General features: G+C 44.8%; 1 protein-coding gene across 2 annotated transcripts in view; it reads right to left on the bottom strand.

Moving 5' to 3' along the window:
• LOC141192748 (putative N-acetylated-alpha-linked acidic dipeptidase) overlaps positions 1-23,929 on the bottom strand; it is a 97,896-nt gene that overhangs the window by 57,579 nt on the left and 16,388 nt on the right. For both annotated transcript variants that reach the window (XR_012266070.1, XM_073662053.1), the window contains exon 3: positions 7,645-7,831. Coding sequence is in view for 1 of the 2 variants with exons in the window: in XM_073662053.1 (XP_073518154.1) it covers positions 7,645-7,831 (187 nt within the window). In the remaining variant the exon portion in view is untranslated. The remainder of the gene's footprint in view (positions 1-7,644; positions 7,832-23,929) is intronic.

Raw genomic sequence — 23,929 nt, 5'->3', positions numbered from 1 at the left:
AGACCAATAGGAGGGCCTGAGTCTCCACTCCCTCTTAGCGATAAACACCTCTGCCATATTTGGCAGCCTGGTCTCTTGCAAAAAGAAAATGTCAGCTTCAACCCGGCTGAGAAAATCAAAGGCCGCAAATCTAGCCATATTTGACTTAATGCTGGCGACATTAATGGATCACAGGGTCAACGGAGTGGGTACCGCCATCATTGGTGATTGAGTTAGATGGCTTTCTTCTTCCCACTCCCCTTATCCTCTGCCTCAGACGAGGAATCCTTCCCCCTCTTTAATGACACAGAGGTGTCCATCCCCACATTTTTCCTTCTTTTTTCGTCCTCGTCTCCGGACTCTGGGCCAGTCCCTCCCCCGAAGGACCTTGCATCCCCAGGAGAAGGAGACTTGGCGCCCCCTGTAAGCTCCGCCGAAGCCGGAACCTCACCCTCAGCCTCCTCTTCAGAGGAAGAGTTGTTTTCAAGGGCTTGGAACCGGTTAGAAAGACCAACTAGAGGGGAGTCAGTTTTACCCTCGTTAGGTACCTTGGTCAGAGTGGGAGAAGATGTTTTATCTCCCTTCTTTCTCTTCTTTTTGGTGCCGAGCTTACGCTTGTCCTCTAGCCGCCGATTATTATCCTCATACATACTTTCATAATGGGAGGATTCTGAGGCAGAGGCGGTTTCCTCCCTGTGGATCCTCCTGACCTCCTCATCCAACTCATCATCCCTCGGGGCCTCAGCAGCAACACTGGCATCCAGGACAGGGGCCGCCCCGGTATCCTGTGGCTCGCCTCGCTCCCTCTCCTGCCTGCGCTTGTCTACACGCCTCAGCTGGGCAGGCGTCTTTTTATTGCTTTTCTTCCCTGGCCCCTCAGCTCCCCCACCCCTGCTAGTCCCCTCCCCAGCAGAATCGGCCTCATGGCTTTCTCCCACCAGGGTCTCGACTGCATTAGCGAAGGAGCGAGGACAACGGCTGAATGGGTGACCTAACTCCCCACACAGGTGGCACCTAATCTCCACACAAGAGGCAGCAAGATGGCCGACACCCCCACAACACGCACATTTCTGCACAGTGCAGTTTGCACTGAAGTGTGTGGGGTGACACCTGTGACAGAGCTTCGGTTGTTCCTGGTAGAAGACCAGGATACGATCCCTACTCAGGAAGGCAGATGATCGAATGGGGGCAACCGTACCACCTGAACTCTTACGTTTTACCATAAACGTCGAGGCCCCTGATCAGATACCAAACTCGTTGCGTTTTTTTTTTTTTTGGCATCTCCAGCACCTCTCCATACCGGCCAAGCCACGTCATGATGTCATAACAAGAAAGAGACTCGTTACGAGTCATCACGGTCACTATCTTGATCTGGTTTTGGCGAGACACTGCCTGAACGGCAAAGTCTCTCCAGCCGGGCTCATTTTTTGCCAACTCATAATTCGCCCAGAAGAGCTCAAGCCCCTCCGGGCAAACAAAGCTGACATCAAACTCAGGCGTGGAATAGGGATGTATCAAGGCGTAGATGTCAATAGCCTTGAAGCCCATCCTCAGCAGGAGCTCCACAACTTTAGACCTTGAAGGACATGCATCACTGCCCCTCCACCGAAGATGGACCACATTCCTATGCACACTGCCTGGCCCGGCTGTTGGGAGGGACCACAATGTATCCCCCGCTTCTTGCTCTTGGAAGGCCCCTAGGCCATGCCTCTCTATCCAGAAGGATAGATCAACCTCTCGACCCTCTACCATTAGTGATCTCTACCCCTTATTTAGAGCCTCCAGAAGGCGCCATTGCAACATGCAGTCCCCAAAGCCCGGAGACGAGGAGGAGGAGGATGCCCTATTTGCCCCGGAGGTGACACTGGCATAACTCTGGACAGGCGTTGCCACCACCAGGGGGGGGGGGGGGGCAACCGGACCAGTGACTACATCAGCCCCAACAGCATCACTATTACCCACCTCCATCTCACCCTCCACCAAACCAGCAACCACACCACTAGACAATGAATTGGCCTCATTCACCCCCACCACCACATTCATTCCTGCTGGACCAGTAACAATGGTGGATGACATTTTGACCTCAGGATCATCAGGCATAAGGGGCTCAGTCACCTCCATAGAACTGGAGGCGACCTCACCCCTGGTCTTATGTGTGCCTTCCACATCAGTCGGTAATTTCTGTTTGGCATTCGGTATAATGCGCCGCTGATCTTTAGCCGGTGTGAGGCGCCGCTGATCTTTAGCATCAGGATCCTCCGGACCAGCGACGCCAACACAAAATAGCACTTTCGTGGGAGGACTGGAACGCTCAGCCCCGACAGCCCCCTCACACTGCCGCCGCTTCTCAACTAAGTGATCAGCGGCAACAGCATTCAGAGGCGCCGAGGCTACCGGAGCTGCCCCCGACACCGGGCTGCTCCCTCTCCCACTGAGGAGTGCACCACAGCATCGTGGCCTGACCGAACGCCCGCCGCTAGGCCGCCCTCACTGTCCAGCCTCTTGGCTGATGCACCTTCTGCTGCGTCCCCGCTACTACAAGCAGAGACGGAGCTCTGCGCCTCACTACCACACAGTGTAATCTCCCCGCGCCTTTGCACCGGATCCATAGCAGAACCCGGGCTGGGCTGGGCAACAGGGCTTATACAGCGAGCTGAGCCTGCCGCCAACTCAGGGGGTACAGGGAGGGGAGCATATACATAGCTTACTGCTTCCTGCAGCTTTGGCTTGATCTTCTTAGCCTTTTTGTGGCCCCCAGGTGCCTCTTCTGGTAGATCATCACCAAGATGGAAGTTTTGGAGGCACACTGGGGACTCCAGGAGCTTTATCTCGGCCATTAGCGCCCCTCCCTGGCCGCTGCTGTCACTGTCCTCCCAAGAGCCGGCAGAACTGCGACCGGATGTCATTGTCGCCTGTCCTGCAGGGAGCTCGCTGCATGTGGCCTGCGGGTGACTTTGCAGGCTGCCAGGTGGGGCTTTCTGCTGGTCATCATCACTCTCATCATCCACCTGGCTCTCAGGCTGCAGACCCATCTGCCTTTGCTCTCTGTTATCAGCCATTTCTCTGAAGCGGTCTTCATTAATTAGTTTTTCCTTAAACGGACAACTCTGCTCTCTGATGGTAGCTTTCCTTAGTTCCAGCACATTAATCTCACTGGTGAGCCTCTTTACCTCCGCCTGGAGTTTAGCCTTCCTCGATTTGGAGGCCCCTGCAGCTTTGGTGCTTGTGCAGCGCAGCTCCTCCCGAAGCCTCCTGATGAGCTTACTCGCATCTTCATACTCACGGAGGTGGATCATGACCCGGGAGGCATAGGTGGACATAGACTCCCGGGGACTTTGCAGCCCCCAACCTTCCTCAGTGAGGTCGGCCTCACCTCCATGAGCACTCAGCTTTCCTCTGGAAGGAGCGCCATCATGCACGCTGTCAGGCTTTACCTCCATGCTGGAAGCCTTGCGGCTTCTAGGAGCCTCCACAGTCCCGGGGGAAGTAGGAGCCAGATTGCTGCGACTCCTGGTGGAGCGTCTCACCCCCGAGTCCTCAGATGTGCAGGCCGGTTGCTGGTTTCTCCTGCCCCCCGCCGGCCTGGTTCGGGAAGCAGAAGCCTGGGACTTGGCTCCATCACTCATCCCAGGAATCCCACTCCCTCCCTGGGTAGGAGAGAGAGCAGATCCCCAGGTGGAGAGGTGTTGGTTCTCACAGACCTCAAGAGCACACAGCAGGATCTGCAGCCACCACACCCACAATCACCACAGTGAGCAACAGCTGATCAGAGCTGCACTCACTATTCTGTTGGTGCAGTCACTGTGTACATACATTACATTACTGATCCTGAGTTACATAATGTATTATACTCCAGAGCTGCACTCACTATTCTGCTGGTACAGTCACTGTGTACATACATTACATTACTGATCCTGTACTGATCCTGAGTTACATCCTGTATTATACTCCAGAGCTGCACTCACTATTCTGTTGGTGCAGTCACTGTGTACATACATTACTTATTTTGTAATTATCAATAAGCCCTGTTTAGTCAGTTACTCTGTCCCCTAGAGACCCACCAAATATAAGGCTTATGCTCCACAGGTAACCATGGGGCACTGGGAATAGTATTTCTGCCAGTGAAGAATCACTTAATGCGTCCACTAAAAGGTTTTAACAGGATTCAAAATAGAAGGATGGAAGATGTGGAATGACTCCAAGGGGCCATAGACATTTGTCTGTATGGGGCCAGGATACTTTTGTTAGCAGTTGGGGCTGCATGGCATTTTGGGTTGGTAATTTTTTGTTTGTTTTTCAGTGTCAGGCTTTAAGAGAACACGTAACAGTGCAGATACTGAACAAGCAAGAGGTGCTAGCTCAGAACACAGCAGTAGATTAATATTATGGAAAAAAAAAACAAGTAGTATTTATAAGCAACATTATTCAACTTTGTGTATATTATGACATATTATAAAGTCTAAATTTTCTACCCAAATGACGTAGAGTTTATACTGATATAATATTACACAAAGGGTTTTTAAGTTGACCCCTTTTACCTGGACCACCCATGTCTGAACCCCCCCTTCTCCAAAGGTCGCCTTGTATCTGCATGGTCTTCCTCTATTACATACAGTATATATCTTGGTGGGATAGATAGGACAAAGCTCAGTCTTTTTACTTCGAGGGTCACGTTAAGAGTTTAGACTGTCTTCTGCATCTCCTGAAAGCGCAGGCCAATTGCCGAGCACCTTGGCTACGTCCCAGCACCATGATGAGCCATTGTCCCGCATTGTATACCGCTTCTATACAAGAGTAATCCTAATGAAGGACAAAGCCGCTGCCTGCATGTGCTTAATAGAAACTAGGGAAACAAAAATAAATGGTCGAGCTTTAGATCATGGCCAAACGCTATTCATCACAGCGACTGAACGTATCTGCTGCCTTCATCTCTGTGGTGATTAATTGTGAAAGTCACATTTCAGAAGGGCGATGGAAAAAAAAATATATGACATCAGTTGGCGAAATTAACATAGAATGGTTAACGATTCGCATCCCGGTCTGGGAAATGGGCGGCTACAATAGATGCACAATGATTTCAACTCCCAGGATCGAGGGGCACGTATATAAATGGTGGTCGGCCGCTCATACAGCTGACTTCTGTCCTGACTCCCTATATACATATGGTGAAGAAAAGAGTAAAGCTGGCCGTACACATGCGTATCTCCATCTCCAACATACACGTGGAGGAGGCGAGCTGTGACATCACCTATTGTGAATGGGGGATTCTGTGTTATATACTGTATATAGGGAGGTGTTATTAGTCATTGCACAGGAGGAGGAGGTGAGCTGTGATACCACCTATTGTGAATGGCGGACCCCGTGATATCTACTGTATATAGAGGTGTTATCAGTCATTGTACAGGAGGAGGAGGTGGTGAGCTGTGACATCACCTATTGTGAATGGCGGACCCCGTGATGTCTACTGTATATAGAGGTGTTATCAGTCATTGTACAGGAGGAGGAGGTGGTGAGCTGTGACATCACCTATTGGGAATGGCGGACCCCGTGATATCTACTGTATATAGAGGTGCTATCAGTCATTGTACAGGAGGAGGCGAGCTGTAATATCATTGAATGAATGGTGGATCTTATGCCATTGCAGTCCTATCTCTGATGATAATGATACTGATGAAAACTGTTCCTGAAAGAACAGGAAGTACGAGTCTAAAAACAGTGGCTACTTGTGAAAATTGAGAGATACAAATATATTTTTTTAATAAAAAAGGGCGTGAGAGATTTTATAGATGTCAATCACGAATCCGAATGTGAAATGTCTGCCGAATTTAAAAAAAACAAAACACCGAACAAAAGTTTTTCTAACAAGTTCGATCATCTCTAGTCCCCATCTCCCAAAAAGCCATCACTTGCCTCTCCTGATGCTTTCATCATTCAGATGATCTCTCTAGCGGCACCACAAAACAACACAACAGTACTACCATTCAGCTTTTAGGACTGTACATTCATGGTCATCTCTTGGTTGCTCCTTCAGCGTCAGCACAATAAAGCATTGTCTTGGTTCAGCTGGATAGATGAGGCCATGTGCCACCATGTAGACTGAACCAATTATACATAGAATTGAAATTAAACATTGTGCTAAAAAATAAAGGGGTATTCATATCCAAGTGATGACATACTTCTGGGATAGACCACCACTTTTATGATCGGTGAACATCCAAATTTTCATGACTCCTACCGATTCTGAGATTGAAGGGGCTTGAGCACCAAATTAGGCCTGGGACCCTCTAGAAGATTTCTATTTATGGTGGCCTCTTACAGTCCTACAGTGCTCAGTGCTGTAGCCATTTCATTCTCAGGATCGGTGGAGGTCCCAGGTGTCGGACATAAAGTGATGGACATCCTAGTGACATGGCGTCACTTTATAAAATGGGAATAATACTTTTAAAGGACAATTCTAAAAGTCAGTGGAAGCTTCACTTTCTGAACTAGTATTACAATTTCTCCTAAAACAGTAACGTTTGTTCTTGTTCTTGCGGCTAAACACAGACCTCATTAAAAGATATTCAATGCCAATCAGAACCACAGATACGCTAACCGAAGAGTAACTCATAGTAGTCCCAATATTGAAAAAGACCATTATGGAGTTGGTGGGGTAATGGTTTTCAGAGGAAATTGTAGCTAATATTTTCTTAAAATGGTAATAGGTCATCAGAAAATGACCTAAATATATATTTTAAACCCATTTTTTACTTCATTATTTTTATATAGAAATTTGAACTTGCCACTTATACTAGACTCATAGAAAATAGAAAGTCTCATCAGTCTCATTATCATCACATATAGGATTTCAATGAAAGGTAACACCGCAATATAAAAGTAACACAGGATCCACTATTCACAATGGTTGATGTTACAGCTCACCTTCCCTCCTTCTGTATGTGGTGGAGGTGGAGGGGAGCGGTGAGATCACCTATTGTGAAGGGTGGATCCGGTGTTATCTACTGTATAGAGGTGTTATCGGTCATTGTACAGGAGGAGGAGGAGGTGAGCTGTGACATCATCTATTGTGAATGGTGGATCCTGTGTTATCTACTGTATATAGAGGTGTTATCAGTCATTGTACTGGAGGAGATGAGCTGTGACATCACCTATTGTGAATCCTGTGTTATCTACAGTATATAGAGGCGTTATGAGTCATTGTACAGGAGGAGGTGATGCAGGATCCATCATTCACAATAGGTGATGTCACAGCTCACCTCCTCCCCCTCCTGGACACTGCCTGGTATCCACTGTATATAGAGGTGTTAACAGTTTATAGCTGTCCATGTCCATATTGCTGAAAAGATCAAAAAGTATGAGCTGGCTTAGTGACCAGTGTGAAGCTTGTAATTTTGTGTTAATATAAAGCGATATGATATAATACAGTGTATACTTGGGCCACCAAATCACCGTCCTTGGGCCTCATTAGTGAAAACTGTAAGAAAACCTGGTGGGCCATAGCAACCAATCAGAGCACAGCTTACATTTCTCCACAGCAGTTTAAAAAGATGAAAGCTGCGCTCTGATTGGTTACTACAGGCAACAAAAACATTTGACCTTCAAAGCCATTTTGATAAGTGAGGCCCATTATACAAGCAACTATTTATAAAAGAAATGTGTATTTACCTCACTTCCTCGCTCGTCAATGATAGAGATGTAGTTGGGATTTGATTCATTGGGGTACGACAGTAAAATGTCATAAGGGGCAAGTTCCACTTTATCCAGTCCATAATCCTTCCACTGGGTTTGGATTTGTTTGGCAAGAAGGAAATTCTCTTCTGTTCCGGCTAAATGAGGAACCCGACTAAAGTTACTGAAAGAACAAAGAAATGCAGATTTACCTCACACATGCCACTAACCACAAACCAACTATTAACCCCATTTTCACTCCCCCCAAAACCTCCTGCTAAAAAGAGAGAACTTTATTACGTCCTTGTTGTTTGGATACATTTGATGTTTTAATCAATCATTTTTTGCATTTTTGAAGGGAGGTGTGGAGACTGATACGGCATTATTATTTCTGAAATTTCGATATTTTCGACCTTATGGAGTGTACCTTACAGGTTAAATTTTTTTAGACTTCGATAAATTGGACTATTACGGACATGGATGTACCGGATATGAACATACATACAATAGTTGGTTGGAATTTGGGCCGATTCCTCCTGACAAAACTGGTGTAACTGATCCAGGTTTGTAGGTCGTCTTGCTCGCAGCCTTTTCAGCTTTGTCCATAAATTTGCAATAGGATTGAGATCAGGGCTTTGTGATGGCCACTCCAAAACATTGACTTTATTATCCTTAAGCCACTTTGTTACCATTTTGGCAGTATGCTTCAGGTCATTGTCCATTTGGAAGACCCATTTCCGCAGAAGCTTTGACTTTCTGGCTGATGTCTTGAGATGTTGCTTCAGTATTACCACATAACCTTCTTTTCTCATGATGCCATATATATTTTTTGTGAAGTGCACCAGTCCCTCCTGCAGCAAAACAACCCCACAACACGATACTGCCACCCCCGTGTTTCACAGTTGGGATGGTTTTTTTAGGCTTCCAAGCTTCTCCCTTTTTCCTCCAAATGTAACGATCATCATTATGCTCAAAAAGTTCAGTTTTAGTTTCATCAGACCACAGGACATGTCTCCAAAAAAGTAAGATCTTTGTTCCTGTGTGCATTTGCAAACATTAATCTGGCTTTTTTATGTATCTTTTGGAGTAATGGCTTCTTCCTGGCAGAGTGGCCTTTCAGCCCATGTTGATACAGTACTCGTTTCAATGTGATTATTGACACAATCTTACCAGCTTCCACCATCATCTTCACAATGTTTTTTGCTTTTGTCCTTGGGTTGATATGAACATGTCGGACCAAAGCACGTTCATCTCTGGGACACAGAACCCGTCTCCTTCCTTCCTCCCCTAACAAAGCAGCAGCGAAACGCACGTTGGAGTAGGTGGAGGGGGATGTGGTGATCCCTTTGGATCTCTTTGGGCATTCATTTCCTACATGGATTTGTATTGAATTTTCTGTCGGTACAGCACATAAATATTTAGTGATAATGGCATAACTATTTTTGCCCTGGATGGAGAGATATATATTCAGCACTTGCTGTGACTTACTATTTGTATATGTGTACCTGCTATGGGGCATATATGTTCTATATGAGATGTTATGATATTTATTTTTTTCTGGCTTTGAAGTGCTGTGCATATATTAATTCCCAATTATGATTAATTTATGAAAAAATACATTCAATTTATTAGCATAATTTGTTGGGTTTTGTGGAATATTTATTAGGATAGATATATTTTTCTGATAATGAATTTGTGCAAGATTTATCTGGATACTTTTTGATAATGAATTTATGATTGGTTTGAATAGGTGACTTATAAATATTGCAATACCAAAGGAATTCAGCTATTTACATATTTGACACATTGCACCTTGATTTGTTTTATAGTCACTTGTAGATTTATTATATATTAATTACGGTATTTCATTTAATTTTGCACATGGCACTTTGCAACCCTGTATGTATATTTATGTAGGAGTATGATATATTTATCTGGCTGTGATCCTATTATATGTGCCCTTATGAAAGTGATTTTTCCCTGCCTCATTATGTCATATTGAGGGTTCCCCATCTCCCTCCTCTCTTTATCTTTTCCTTTCCCTTCTCACTACCCATTTTTTTATTTTTACATTGTGTATTCTTGGATTGGTCTAATAAAAATAATACTTTTTAGTGATTTTGGATTTTTTTGCCTAATTTGTGAATAGTTTAATAGGTTTATGGACCTGGTCAATGACGTGAAGAGAGCTGGGACCACAGTCTCAAACATTATCGTTATTAAACACACTACGCCATCATGGATTAAAATCCTGCACACAAGGTCCCCCTGCTCATGCCAGCACATGTCCAGGCCCGTTTGAAGTTCGCCAATGACCATCTGGATGATTCAGAGGAGGCATAAGAGAAGGTCATGTGGTCAGATGAGACCAAAACAGAACTGTTTGGTATCAACTCCACTCGCCGTGTTTGGAGGAAGAAGAAGGAAGAGTACAACCCCAAGAACACGGTCCCAACCGTGAAGCATGGTGGGGGAAACTGCATACTTTGAGGGTGCTTTTCTGCAAAGGGGACAGGACAACTGCATCATATTTGAAGGAGGATGGATGGGGTCATGCATCACAAGATTTGGGCCAACAACCTCCTTCCCTCAGTAAGAGCATTGAAGATGGGTCGTGGCTGGTTCTTCCAGTATGACAATGACCCAAAACACACAGCCAGGGCAACTAAGGAGTGGCTCCGTAAGAAGGCATTTCATATGACCTCTATAACTGCAAACAAAGGTTTCTGTACCAAATATTAAGTTCTGTTTTTTTTATTGGATCAAATACTTATTTCATGCAATAAAATGCAAATTAATTATGTAAAAAAAAAAAAAAAAAAAAAAAAAAAAAATCAGAAAATGTGATTTTCTAGTTTTTATTTTTAGATTTTGTCTCTCACACGTGAAGTATGCCTATGATAAAAATTTACAGACCCCTCCATTCTTTGTAGATGGAAAAACTTGCAAAATTGGCAGCGTATCAAATATTTATTATAAATATATAAATTGTATCACCCAGTTTAAGAATAAAGATATACATACTGTAGACATAATAGTACAGTCATGGCCAAAAGTATTGAGACTGAGACAAATAGTAATTTTTCCAAAGTTTACTGCTTCATTTTTTGTAATTGCAATTTGCATATACTCCTGAATGTCAAAGAGTGATCAGCTTAACTGCAATTACTCTACTTGCAAAGTCAATATTTGCCCAGAAAATGAACTTTAACCCCCAAAACACATTTCAACATAATTGCAGTCCTGCCTTAAAAGGAGCAGCTAACATCGTTTTAGTGATTGATCCATTAACACAGGTGTGGGTGTTGATGAGGACAGGGCTGGCGTTCAATCAGTCATGATTAAATAAGAATGACATCACTGGACACTTTAAAAGGAGGCTGGTTCTTGGTACCATTATTTCTCTTCAGTTAACCATGGTTATCTCTAAAGAAACACGTGCAGCCATCATTGCACTGCACAAAAATGGCCTAACAGGGAAGAGTATCGCAGCTTCAAAGATTGCACCTCAGTCAACAATCTATCACATCATCAAGAACTTCAAGGAGAGAGCTTCCATTGTTGTCAAAAAGGCTCCAGGGTGCCCAAGAAAGACCAGCAAGCGCCAGGACCGTATCTTAAAACTGTTTCAGCTGCGGGATCGGACTACCAGCAGTGCCGAGCTTGCTCAGGAATGGCAGCAGGCTGGTGTGAGTGCTTCTGCACGCACTATGAGGCGGAGACTCTTTGAGCAAGGGCTGGTTTCAAGGAGTGCAGCAAAGAAGCCACTTCTCTCCAGAAAAAACATCAGGGACCGACTGATATTCTGCAAAAGGTACAGGGAGTGGACTGCTGAGGACTGGGGCAAAGTCATTTTCTCTGATGAATCCCCTTTTCGATTGTTTGGGACATCTGGAAAACAGCTTATTCGGAGAAGAAGAGGTGAGCGCTACCACCAGTCTTGTCTCATGCCAACTGTAAAGCATCCTGAAACCATTCATGTGTGGGGTTGCTTCTCAGCCAAGGGAATCGGCTCACTCACAGTCTTGCCTAAAAACACAGCCATGAATAAAAAATGGTACCAGAATGTCCTCCAAGAGCAACTTCTCCCAACCGTCCAAGAGCAGTTTGGCGCCCAACAATGCCTTTTCCAGCATAATGGAGCACCTTGCCATAAAGCAAAGGTGATAACTAAATGGCTCATGGACCAAAACATAGAGATTTTGGGTCCATGGCCTGGAAACTCCCCAGATCTTAATCCCATTGAGAACTTGTGATCAATCATCAAGAGACGGGTGGACAAACAAAAACCAACAAATTCTGGTAAAATGCAAGCATTGATTATGCAAGAATGGACTGCTATCAGTCAGGATTTGGCCCAAAAGTTGATTGAGAGCATGCCAGGGAGAATTACAGAGGTCTTGAAGAAGAAGGGGCAATACTGCAAATATTGACTGGCTGCATTAACTCATTCTAACTGTCAATATAACCTAGTGGTACTCATAATATGATTGCAATTATATTTCTGCATGTGATGTAAACATCAGACAAACACTAATAAAAACCAGAGGCCAGCAGATCATGTGAAAATATAATTTTGGTGTCATTCTCAATACTTTTGGCCATGACTGTATGTAGCAAAAATCAGTCTTCTATGAAGCCGAGCTTTGGGCAGCCATGAGATTGACAGTGGTATTTAAAGTGGTTAAACAGCAGCAATTTGTGAAAGCTCATGTCATCATACAATGTTAGAGCTGGAGGGGACCTCTAATTGTGTCCAACCCTCTGCTCAATGCAGGATTCACTAAACCATCTCAGACAGATGTCTGTCCAGCCTCTGTTTGAAGACGTCCATTGAAGGGGAACTCACCACCTCTCGTGGCGGCCTGTTCCTCTCACTGATCACCCTCACTGTCAAAAAGTTTTTTCTAATATCTAATCTGTGTCTCCTCCCATTTAGTTTCATCCCATTGCTTCTAGTCTTTCCTTGTGCAAATGAGAATAAGGATGATCCCTCTACACTGTGACAGCCCTTCAGATATTGGTAGTCGCTATTAAGTCTCCTCTTAGCCTTCTTTTTTACAAGCTAAACAATTCCAGATCCTTTAACCATTCCTTGTAGGACATAGTTTACAGTCCGCTCACCATCCTGGTAGCTAGTCTCTGAACTTGCTCCAGTTTTTCGATGTCTTTTTTCAATATCTTTTTTCGCTGCTAGTAGTGATGTTTGCCACATCCAGCACCTTCCTGGTATAGTACAGACTCCATACTCCCACACCGGACATAAAACGGAGTCTCCATACAAGACATGTTCTATTGAAGTGAATGCGTGTGGTATTGCAGCTCAGTCTCAAACTGGGAGCAGGTGTGGCCCTGTTTTTGGAAGAAAACAGACATTTTTTCTTTTAAATCCTGGACAATCCCCTGTAACTTGCCATTTTTATCTGCAAAATTCTTCCCAAAATCAGAGAAATTATGTGGCGAGTGGGAAAAAAAAAAAATCAAATCTGCATCTAATTGGTTAATGATAGCCATAGATCCTTTCTGGGTGTATAGTAAAACAAAAATAAACAAAATGTTCTTTGTACCATAAACTAAACAATAGACACAAAAAGTTCCTTGTTCTGGGTCTTCAATACACAATAATTACACACTACTTCTAATTGTAGCCAGAAATGGCCAAGTGAAGCGCAGCGAAACAGAACTAAAATACTGTTCACTCTATTCTCCCTGGTACAACTTTAGTCTGGGATTAAAGGGAATTTATCTGCCGTCTTATGCTGCCTGAACCATAGGAAGCATGAAAATTAGAGGATTCATTATTAATGAAAAGTTACTTTTGATTAACATCCCGGGCAAATAGCAAAGGATCCGAGTATTGGCTGAGAAATCTTCCATGTGGCTCCCTCTGGCTTTCCCTTACCCAGCTTGGTTTGATTGATAGACAGGGAAAAGCTAATGGCCTTTGCTCTACTGGCTGAAAAATTACACAGTTACCACAGTGGACCCCTATCTCCATGTCCCACAGCCTCACGCGATGTGACATTTCAGAGGGATCAAGCCCTCGAAACGTTCCACATACGTTTGTGAACCGTATGTCCGATGACACCTGTGTGCTTTTTAAAAGGAGAGTGTTTGGGATATCAGGGCTACAGGTGTGGACCTAAATGAAGATTACAGTAATCTGTGTGACAGAGCAGATGAATTATAAAAAACATAACATTTCAACACCCCAATTCAGTGTATATCAGCTATGTGTCACGGCTGGGTCAGAAGTGACAGACAGTAATCCTGCAGTTGGTTGCAGGAGATCTCTACGTTTGGCATTACACACAACTTCTTAGAAGCTTTATCTCTAGGACCCATCGGCTACCTTACTATGGCTAATTAACACCCTGGCCTGGGTGTATAAATACCTGCTGTATGCCAGAGGGAGGTGCCAGCAATATTCATTACTCCTTGTGAAGGCTTGAGCAAGAGCAGTACTTCTTCCTCTCTGATGCTAGATGACGTGGGCGCATTTGTCAGGAGTCGACTAAAGCTAAGCAATTTTCCCTTATTTGTCCCCCCCTTGTTGTCTTTAGTGTTCAGTGGGAATTGACTAGTGTTCATCCCCTCCCTTCCCTAGCATGAACCTAACGCCAGGTAAAGATACATATGTGGCGAATGGTGAAGAACTAAGATAGGGAAGCTAGTGGAGAAAGGATGACACTAGATCAACCTAGCAGGTCTCCACTCCCCCCCCCCCCCCCTTTCTCTCTTCCCTTTGTGTTGCACTTAGTCTTTCCCACACCTTGCGTGACACTATGCCTTTTATATACCAAAACTGATAGAAACACCTACTTTGGCCCAAAGGTCACAAACTCCCCACATATTTTGGGGTTATGTTCCTAAGATTGTCCAAGGAAAAAAAAAAAATCATATTGCAAAAAATATCAGGTCAGAGAGGTTTTCTCAAGATTAATCTTTAGGAGTGCACGGTTCCTCTGTCTCTAGGCTTCTTGATTCTTGGAGGCGGTGCTCTTCTGAAGATTCATAAGCATGGTTGAGCTGCTGGTTCAAACTGTGAACACTCCAATGCTTTTAGCAGAGGCAGCTATACCTTTGCAGCATCGGGGGCACTAAAGCTGCCAAGATCCGTTAATTACAAGCTCTAATAGATGATCTTATAAGTGCTGCACTCTTGTTGGAATAACGCTTATTATTGTATACATTGCATCAACTACTATTTACTACTGTGTAATAGTGCATGAGTGTCTGTCTCCAGCAATAGTGTTATTTTGCCAGTCAAGCATTGTTAAAAAACAAAGAATTAACAAAACAAGGAAATTAAGTTATATTTAAAGAGAACTGCTCTATCATTTCAAAAGAAGGTCACACACTAGCAGAGGGAAAAAATCAAAGATGAGGTGTACCAGCTAAAATGCAAGGAATGTGTATACACTGCTAAACATGAACAGCACAAGAATTGTATCCATGTATGGCACAGGCGTCTTGCACATAGATGTGACATTCAGAAGTAGTGCTGTTGCTTCAAAAGCATCCAGCAACTGTTACAAATAACACAAGCACAGGAGACAGGAAGTGTTGTGCTTCAGAAGCATCCAGCAACTAGAGGGGTTAACACAGTCACAGGAGACAGGGAGTGTTTTAGCAGAGCCCCAGGGGGATTGTGGGGAATTTGTTGTTGTAGTCTGGCTGAAGCTGAAGAGAAAGGTGGTGTGTTATCTGGATCTGACAGAAGGCAACTGAACAGGATTCAGATCAGGAGAGAAACAAAACATAGGTCAGATACTCTGCACTTTTAGTTCAGGGAGTTTATTATTGGGCAGGAAGATAAGGACTGGAAGGAATTGTGTCACAGGGATCATTTCCCTCATCAAACCATCCCCCTCTCCATCTCCATGTAGGATAAAGAATGTTGTGTACTATTGTGTCCATGTGAAGGAAAAGCCTGTGGTTGTGTATGCATAGAAGTGTGCTGCTAAGAGATCTAATCTATGCTGAATTATGCTACTGAAGAGACTGCAATACTGTGCCTTGTGAAGAAACTACTGCATTGTTACTGGAGCCGGTTGCTCAAGAAACTCAGACTGTAGTGTAATAAAGATTGTTGCTGTAATATCCCTGAATTGCACTGGCCGTGTTTCAGATTAAATTCCACTGTTAAACTGTTGAAAAAGACTCGTCAGATCAGCAATTGAATCTATCCAGTACCTGAGAGAAGCTGCAGCCTATGGTCGCCTGAGTAACGGTTCCCCCAAGATTCCAAAGAATTCATGAAAGATGTCTCACCCTATCTGAACCTAGCGGCGTGCGTGTAATATAGACCCAGAAACAATAAGAAAGTGACTGTATTTTGCCGATTTGAAGACGCCCCCCAAATTTTGGTGAGGAAAAAAAATGTTGGGGGTTTTTGAGGGTTGCATTGACATTCCAACACAATGGGCAGCATTTTGAACACATTTTATAAGTGTTCATAAACTTGTAAAAACTCATGAAAGAATAAAGTTACATTAAAACCAAGCACACCATTGTTTTTCTTATGAAATTCTCATAAGTTTGATGTCACATGACCCTCTTCCCATTGAAAAAAAATAAAGTTGGATCCAAAATGGCCGACTTCAAAATGGCCACCATGGTCACCACCCATCTGGAAAAGTTTTCCCCCTCCCATATACTAATGTGCCACAAACAGGAAGTTGATATCACCAACCATTCCCATTTAATTTAGGTGTATCCATATAAATGGCCCACCCTGTATATTCTCTTGTATGTGGACGATGCGATTATGATTCATTAACAGGAAACAGAAATTGCAAAGATGACAAATTCTGAATCACCATTTTGAATACAAAAGACCTTGGAAATGTGACATTATCTAGGAATCCAGGTCCAAAGAGAAGAAAATGTAAGCTTTATTCTAAACCCAAGTGCAAAAATCAGCTCAATTCTGAATCAGTTTGGAATGTCAGAAGACAAAAAGGTATATAAACCCCAATGGAATCATCCTACTTCTAGTTGGAAGGAGAAGATAATCTGTTACTTACCAATGAGAAATACAGACATGCAGTGGGGGCATTTCTATACATAGCAAATATGACTCGACCGGATATCGCTGCTGCAATTGGAATTCTATGCAGATATGTGGAAAACCACACAAAAAAAAGACTGGAATCCCGTTAAGAGAGTTCAATATTTGAAAGAGACTCAAGACATAAATTTAAGGAAATCTGCAACAGGAGATCTAAAACGCACAGGCTATGTGGATGCAGATTGGGCTGGTGAATTAAGTGATCGTTAAATCGACAAGAGGATATTTGTTCAAGCTTGGAGAAGGTTCAATTTCTTGGTGCAGCAAAAAACAGGTGTCTGTAGCCTTGTCATCTACAGAAGCAGAGTATGTGTCTGCAGCCCAAGCAAGTCAAGAGGTCATTTGGTAAAACCAATTATTAGGCGATCTTGGTAAGCCACCAACTCAACCGACAGGAATTTATGAAAGCAACCAAGGATGCATTAAACTTGCATGCAGTGAGAAGATCAATTCGAGAACCAAACACAATGACGTCAAGCATCACCTGCGTGATTTGATAGAACGTAGCATAATTGAGTTTGTGTATTGTGAGACTAACCAGTTGATAGCTGACGTTATGACAAAGCCACTTCCAAGAGCCAAATCTGATGAATTCAGAACCGCTATGGGATAAACGGGTTACTAGTAGAGATGAGCGTTGTTCTACTCGAACTGTTCGCCAATCTCAAATTCGAGCTGTTTTGGGCGGTGTTCGAGCCGTTCGGCGAACACGAACAATTTGAGAAAAATTCGGCAGTTCGAGGTTATGTTCGATAACTGTTCGTGCACCAAAATCATAACTGGATTTTTTCTCAGTAATGATGAAAATTAATGTTAATACGCAGTTTGAGTGTACAGCGGGGTGGGGGGAGGGGCAGGGGATGGATCTCTGCAGGAATAATGAAGATCTCCATTTTTTTTTCTCTTTCCCGCATTTACAGTGGGGAGGTGCAATCTGTCAGCCTATCAGCAGCGCACACACGGAGCGAAGTGCTTTTTTTCACACAAGCAAGGGCATGTGTCATTGGCAGTGTATGTCACATGTCCTTGCCCTATAAGACCAAGCCATTTTCCCCGTCGCCACCATTTTCTCACTGCTGCAGCTGCGTGTTAGACGGCACCGCTGTTGCTGTGTGCGCTATACCTTGTTAATTTCAAGCCAATTTTCGCACAAATCTACAGATAGCTTGGGAGTAGGGAATAGTTGTGATTGCAGTCCTTTTAAGGACTAGGTTACAGCATTTCCTACGACTTTTATCAGGCAGGTCTGTGCTCTTAAATAGATAGATTGTGGGAGTAAAGACTAATTGTAATTGGAGTCCTTTTCAGGACTAGGTTACATCAGTTCCTATCAGTTTTTGCCAGGCAGGTCTGTGCCAGTGCTGTGCAAGTTTTTTTTCACAGCATTTGGCTGAATCTAGCAAAGCTAATCCTTTTTGGCCTATTGCAGAGTGTGTTAGTCAGTGGAGTAGCCTCTCTGTGTTGCAAGATATACCACCTGTGTATAGAATACCAATTTTTTTACTGCACCTAGTGAAGTAAAATCTTTTGGGCATAGCATCATTCTATTAGTCCATCTATACTGACCTCCATCAGGTTGCAAACTGAATATATTTTTTTCTGCATCTACCTCTGAAAAATATTGGGCTTCTAGCTGTGTGTGGGACTTGTTGTATTAGTCCATCTATACTGACCTCCATCAGGTTGCAAATTGAATATAATTTTTTTCTGCATCTAACCCAGCCAATAGTTTTGGCCTAATACCACAGTTTGGCCACTCAGCTCTGCTCGGTTACCATCCATTGTTTTTTTGTGCAAACAACTCCAGAGTTGTGAATTAGTTAACCACCAAAATGAGTGGAAAAAGGCCTGCTGCTGGTGGAAAGGGGAATAGGCGTGTTGGGAAGGGGAAAAAAGGTTGTGTCCGTGGGGTAGGTGTTAAAGCAACAGTAACATCTGCAGAAGAAAGACCATCTTCCAGCCAAACTAAAATGTCTACTTCTTTTAGCGGACAATGTGATAAGATCCCTTTCTTACGGCCACGCCAATCGCTACAAATTCCAGATGAGGCACAAAAACAGCAGGTGCTTCAACGGATATCAAGTGCTCCTTTAAGTGGGCTCTCCTCCACATCAACTTCAACATCACAAATACTCCAGTCCTCAAAGGTGTCACCCAAATCGCACTTGCTTCCTCACAGCTCCCAAATCTCCAGCTGCCCGTCTGAGTATGAGGTAGAACAGATGGTTGAGTCTGCAGAGCTGTTTACTCATACTATAGCCTGGGAATCAGAGGTCGACTCCAGCGCTTCTGTGAATCCAGACGAGGAAATAATCTGCACTGATGCCCAGAATCTTTATGAGTTGGATCCAGGACCAGACGCAGAAGGTTCTGACCATAATGTAGACCCTCATTCCCAAACTGTAACTCCTGTTGGTGGAGACAATGAGGAAGACGATGATAAGACTCAAATACCTGATTGGAGCGACAACTTTAGTTTTTTGTCAGGGCAGGAACAGGTTGGCTCTGAGGACGACGGGTGTGATAACACACAGGGTGATGATGATGAGGTTGGAGATCCCACTTACTGTCAACCCACAGTCAGCCAAGAGATGAGGTCAGCAGAGGAGGTGGAGGAAGATGCTAGTGACGACGAGGTCAGGTTGCGCCTTCCTGGACAGAGACGTAGTACTGGAAGCACGTCAACAACTGCATCCTCAAACACAACTCTGCCTCTCACCACAAGTCGTGGTGGCTCTTCAGGTCGCATGGGTGCTAAGCCTTGCATAGCCTGGGCATTTTTTCAGATCGATAAAGATGACCCAACTCGTGTTATCTGTAACATTTGTCAGCAAAAGCTAAGTAGAGGCCAAAAAATACATAGTTTGAGTACTTCATGCATGAACCGGCACATGGACATGAAGCATAAGTTGCAGTGGGAAGCTCAGTGTGCTACAATGCGGCCTAGCCGGCCGGGCCAACCACCGTCTGCCATATCTTGTGCATCCGCGGCCTCTTCATCCTCTGTGACTGGGGGGACAGCAGTCACACCTGTTTTGGGGCGCAGACCTGCCACCTCTTTACCCGCAACAGCCAGCGTGATTGGCAGGTCATCATTTTCTTTGGAGGTGGTAACACCAGCTGGTCTTGAGCGCTGTCCGACATCGATAGCACCACCTTTGGATCAAGGCAACCTAACATGTCCGCCTGCATCTTCCTCACAGACCGGCAGTTTGCTGGGGACACCCTTATCAACCCCGTCTAAGCACAATAGCCAGCCCTCGGTCCCTCAGATGTGGACAAGTAAAAGACCATTTCCTCCTAGCCATGAGAAAGCTAAGAGGTTGAATTTCACCATCTGCAAGCTCTTGGCTACAGAAATGCTGCCTTTCCGCCTGGTGGACACAGAGGATTTTCGAGACCTTATGTCCGTCGCAGTGCCCCAGTACCAGATGCCCAGTCGGCACTACTTCTCAAAGAAAGGTGTGCCTGCGCTCCACCAGCATGTCGCACACAACATCACCGCTTCTTTGAGAAACTGTGTGTGACAGGGTGCATTTCACCACAGACACTTGGACGAGTAGGCATGGACAGGGGCGTTACATGTCGCTGACTGGGCACTGGGTAACTATGGTGACAGCAGGACAAGGGGCTGCTGTCCAAGTCTTGCCGTCCCCACGAGTTGTGCGTCAATCCTCTTTATGTCAAAGTTCCTCCACTGCTTCTGCCTCCTCAACCTCCTCTCGGTCTTCCACCTGCACCCAAAGCCTGTCTGGTCATGCCACAAGCTTTCTAACTGCGCAGAAGGGATCCTGCACACCTCCTTACTATGCTGGCAGTAGGGCTCAACGTCATCAGGCAGTTTTTACATTGAAATGTCTGGGAAATGTGAGTCACACAGCTGAGGAGTTGTGGTCAGCTCTGGAGAACCAATTTCATGAATGGTTGTCTCCACTGGACCTGAAACCAGGGAAGGCCGTGTGCGACAATGCTGCAAACCTGGGTGCGGCCCTTCGCCGGGGCAATGTCACACACGTGCCTTGTATGGCTCACGTGTTGAACCTGGTTGTCCAGCAATTTTTAGCCCACTATCCCAGACTAGATGGCCTTCTGCAGAGGGCACGGTCGCTGTGTGCTCACTTCCGCCGTTCGCATCCCGCAGCTCAGCGACTTACATCTCTACAGAAGTCGTTGGGCCTGCCACTTCACCGGCTAAAATGCGATGTGCCTACCCGGTGGAATTCAACTCTGCACATGTTGCAGCGACTGTGGCAGCACCGACAAGCCCTGGTGCAATACGTTCTGACGTATAGCCTGGGCCAACGAGATTCAGAGGTGGGGCAAATCACGCTGGAGGAGTGGTCTCAGATCAGGGACCTATGCACCCTTCTGCACAGTTTTGAAATGGCGACGAAGATGTTTAGTGCTGACGATGCCATTATCAGCATGACTATTCCGGTGATTTACATGCTGGAGCACATGTTAAACAGAATTCGGAGTCAGGTGGTGGCACAAGAGGAGGTGGAGGAAGTAGAGGAGGAGGAGTTGTATGCGGAAGGGCTAACATCTGCAAGGTCCAGACGGTCGGCAGCACCAAGGCGGCAGGCATGTGAGGGTGGGGGAGATGGTTTTACCAGGGTGCATGGTAGCAGCCAAACTAGTGAGGAAGGTGCAGGAGCCCAGGAAGAAGTGGAGGACGAACTGATGGAAGACTCATCAGATGAGGGAGACCTTGATCACATTTCTGTTGTGCGAGGTTGGGGGGAGAGGACAGAGGAAGGAAGCATGATTGTTACCTCGCCACCAACACAACAGGGACTTGGTGCTCCTGGATGCGCAACACACATGAGTGCCTTCTTGCTGCACTACCTGCAACATGACCCTCGAATTGTGAGAATTAGAAATAATCCTGACTACTGGGTTGCCACACGGTTAGATCCCCGGTACAAAAGTAAATTTGCAGAAATTATTCCTGCCATAGAAAGGGATGCACGCATGCAGGAGTATCAGCAGAGACTGTTGCAGAATCTTACATGTGCTTTTCCACAAAATACCAGTGGTGCACGTAGTGAATCTCACAGTTCCAACTTGCCAACCGTGGGACCGTCAAGTGTTCAGCACTCAAACCGTAACAGAACCACAGTATCTGCTGGTAACATCAATTTTGCGGAATCATTTCACCACTTTTTTAGCCCATCCTTTGCAAGGCCACAGGAGACAAGAAGTCTGACACATAGTCAACGCCTAGAGACGATGGTACAGGAGTATCTCCAAGTAAATATTGAAGCCATGACTGTGTCACTGGACCCTTGCTCTTTTTGGGCTTCCAATCTGGATAAATGGCCGGAGCTAGCCACTTACGCCTTGGAGATCTTGTCATGCCCCGCAGCCAGCGTTCTGTCTGAACGTGTGTTCAGCGCTGCTGGTGGTGTGCTGACAGATAAGCGCACGCGGCTCTCCACTGATAATGTAGACAGACTCACGTTCATAAAGATGAACAAATCATGGATCCGAAACGACTTTTCTACCCCTGTGTCATCCTGGGGAGAGTAAAAGCTTGATGATTGGTTAAAATCACCCTACCAACCGTTTTAAGCTTTCAAATTACTAATCATGTTTATCTGTATCTTGACTGGAAAATAATTTGGGCTTTGTAGCAGTGTGCAGCACTGATTCTATTAGGCCATCTATACTAAAGCTTCACCAGATTTAAAATTAATAATAATTTTTAGCTGCATCTAGCCCGGAAAATAATTTTGGGGCTCCGAGATGCGCAAGACACATAAGTGCCTTCTTGCTGCAGTACCTGCAGCATGACCCTCATATTGTCAGAATTCGAAGTAATCATGACTACTGGGTTGCCACACTCTTAGATCCCCCAAACTTTTCGATCAACCTTTTCATTTTAATAAAGACCAAAAAAATGGTCATTTTTGAAATTATAAGCATTAGCAGGTTGTTAGAAACTGAAATCAAACAGTTTTCAACTCAAAACTTTATTCTAGGTGATGTTACATTTTCACATAGGACCCCTTGTTCGAAAGGAGCTTCTGAACTCTCTCGTCCATTGAATTTGTCAGGTTTTGGATGGTTTCTGCTTCAATTGTTTTGCATGAGGACAGAATACCCTCCCAGAGCTGTTGCTTAGATGTGAACTGCCTCCCGCCATCATAGACACTCCTTTTAATGATGCTCCAAAGGTTCTGAATGGGGTAGAGGTCAGGGGAGCATGGGGGTCACACCATAAGTTTGTCCCCTTTTATGCCCATATCAGCCAGAGATGCAGATGTTTTATGTGCAGCATGAGATGGTGCATTATCATGCAGAAAAATGATCTTGCTGTGAAATACACGGTTCTTCTTCTTGAACCATGGCAGGAAGTGCTGTTTGAGAAAATCCACATACATTATGGAGTTCATCTTTAGCGCCTTCAGGGATCCTAAAGGGGCCGACAATCTCTCTCCCCATGATTCCAGCCCAAAACATTACTCCACCTCCTCCTTGTTGGCGCTGTAGCCGTGTTTGCGTGGGGTGTCCATCAACCAGCCATCCTCCACTCCATCCATCTGGACCATCGAGCGCTGCACGGCACTCATCCGTGAACAAAACTGTTTTGAAATCAGTCTTCATGTAATGTTTGGCCCACTGGAGCAGTTTCTGCTTGTGTGAAGTGGATAGAGGAGGTCGACAGGATGGCGTATGCACAGCTGCAAACCTCTGAAGGACCCTGCATCTTGTTGTTCGGGGGACGTTGGAGGCACAAGCAGCTTCAAAAACTTGTCTGCTGCTATGACAAGGCTTTTTTGCCGCTGCTCTTTCAACCTGACGTAATTGCCTGTAGGAAAGAGTCCTCAATTTGCCCTTATCAGCACGCACACGTGTGTACTGTGAATCAGCTACATACTTCTTGATTGCCAAGACACTTCATCCTGATCATCGCACAATGTTGATTGTAGTCATGCCTTGACCTAAACACTCCACAATTTGTTGCTTCTCAGCAGCCGACACATCCTTTTTCTTTCCCATTTTGGCAGAAAATGTAGGCTGCTTAATAATGTGAGACAGCCTTCTTAAGTAGTCTTGCCTTTCATTGGACACACCTGCTAAACTAATTAGCACAGGTGTCTGCAATTGCTTACAGTGATATAAAGAGCCCTGACACACATCACCATCAATGAGTTTAACTGACAAACAAACAAATTCTTCCCTTATCACTCCTAAACACTTTTT

This window comes from Phyllobates terribilis, unplaced genomic scaffold, assembly GCF_046119375.1.
Source record: "Phyllobates terribilis strain yellow unplaced genomic scaffold, ASM4611937v1 Scaffold_2__4_contigs__length_985480577, whole genome shotgun sequence".
Classification (NCBI taxonomy): domain Eukaryota; kingdom Metazoa; phylum Chordata; class Amphibia; order Anura; family Dendrobatidae; genus Phyllobates; species Phyllobates terribilis.
This window is presented reverse-complemented; position numbering and strand designations above follow the sequence as displayed.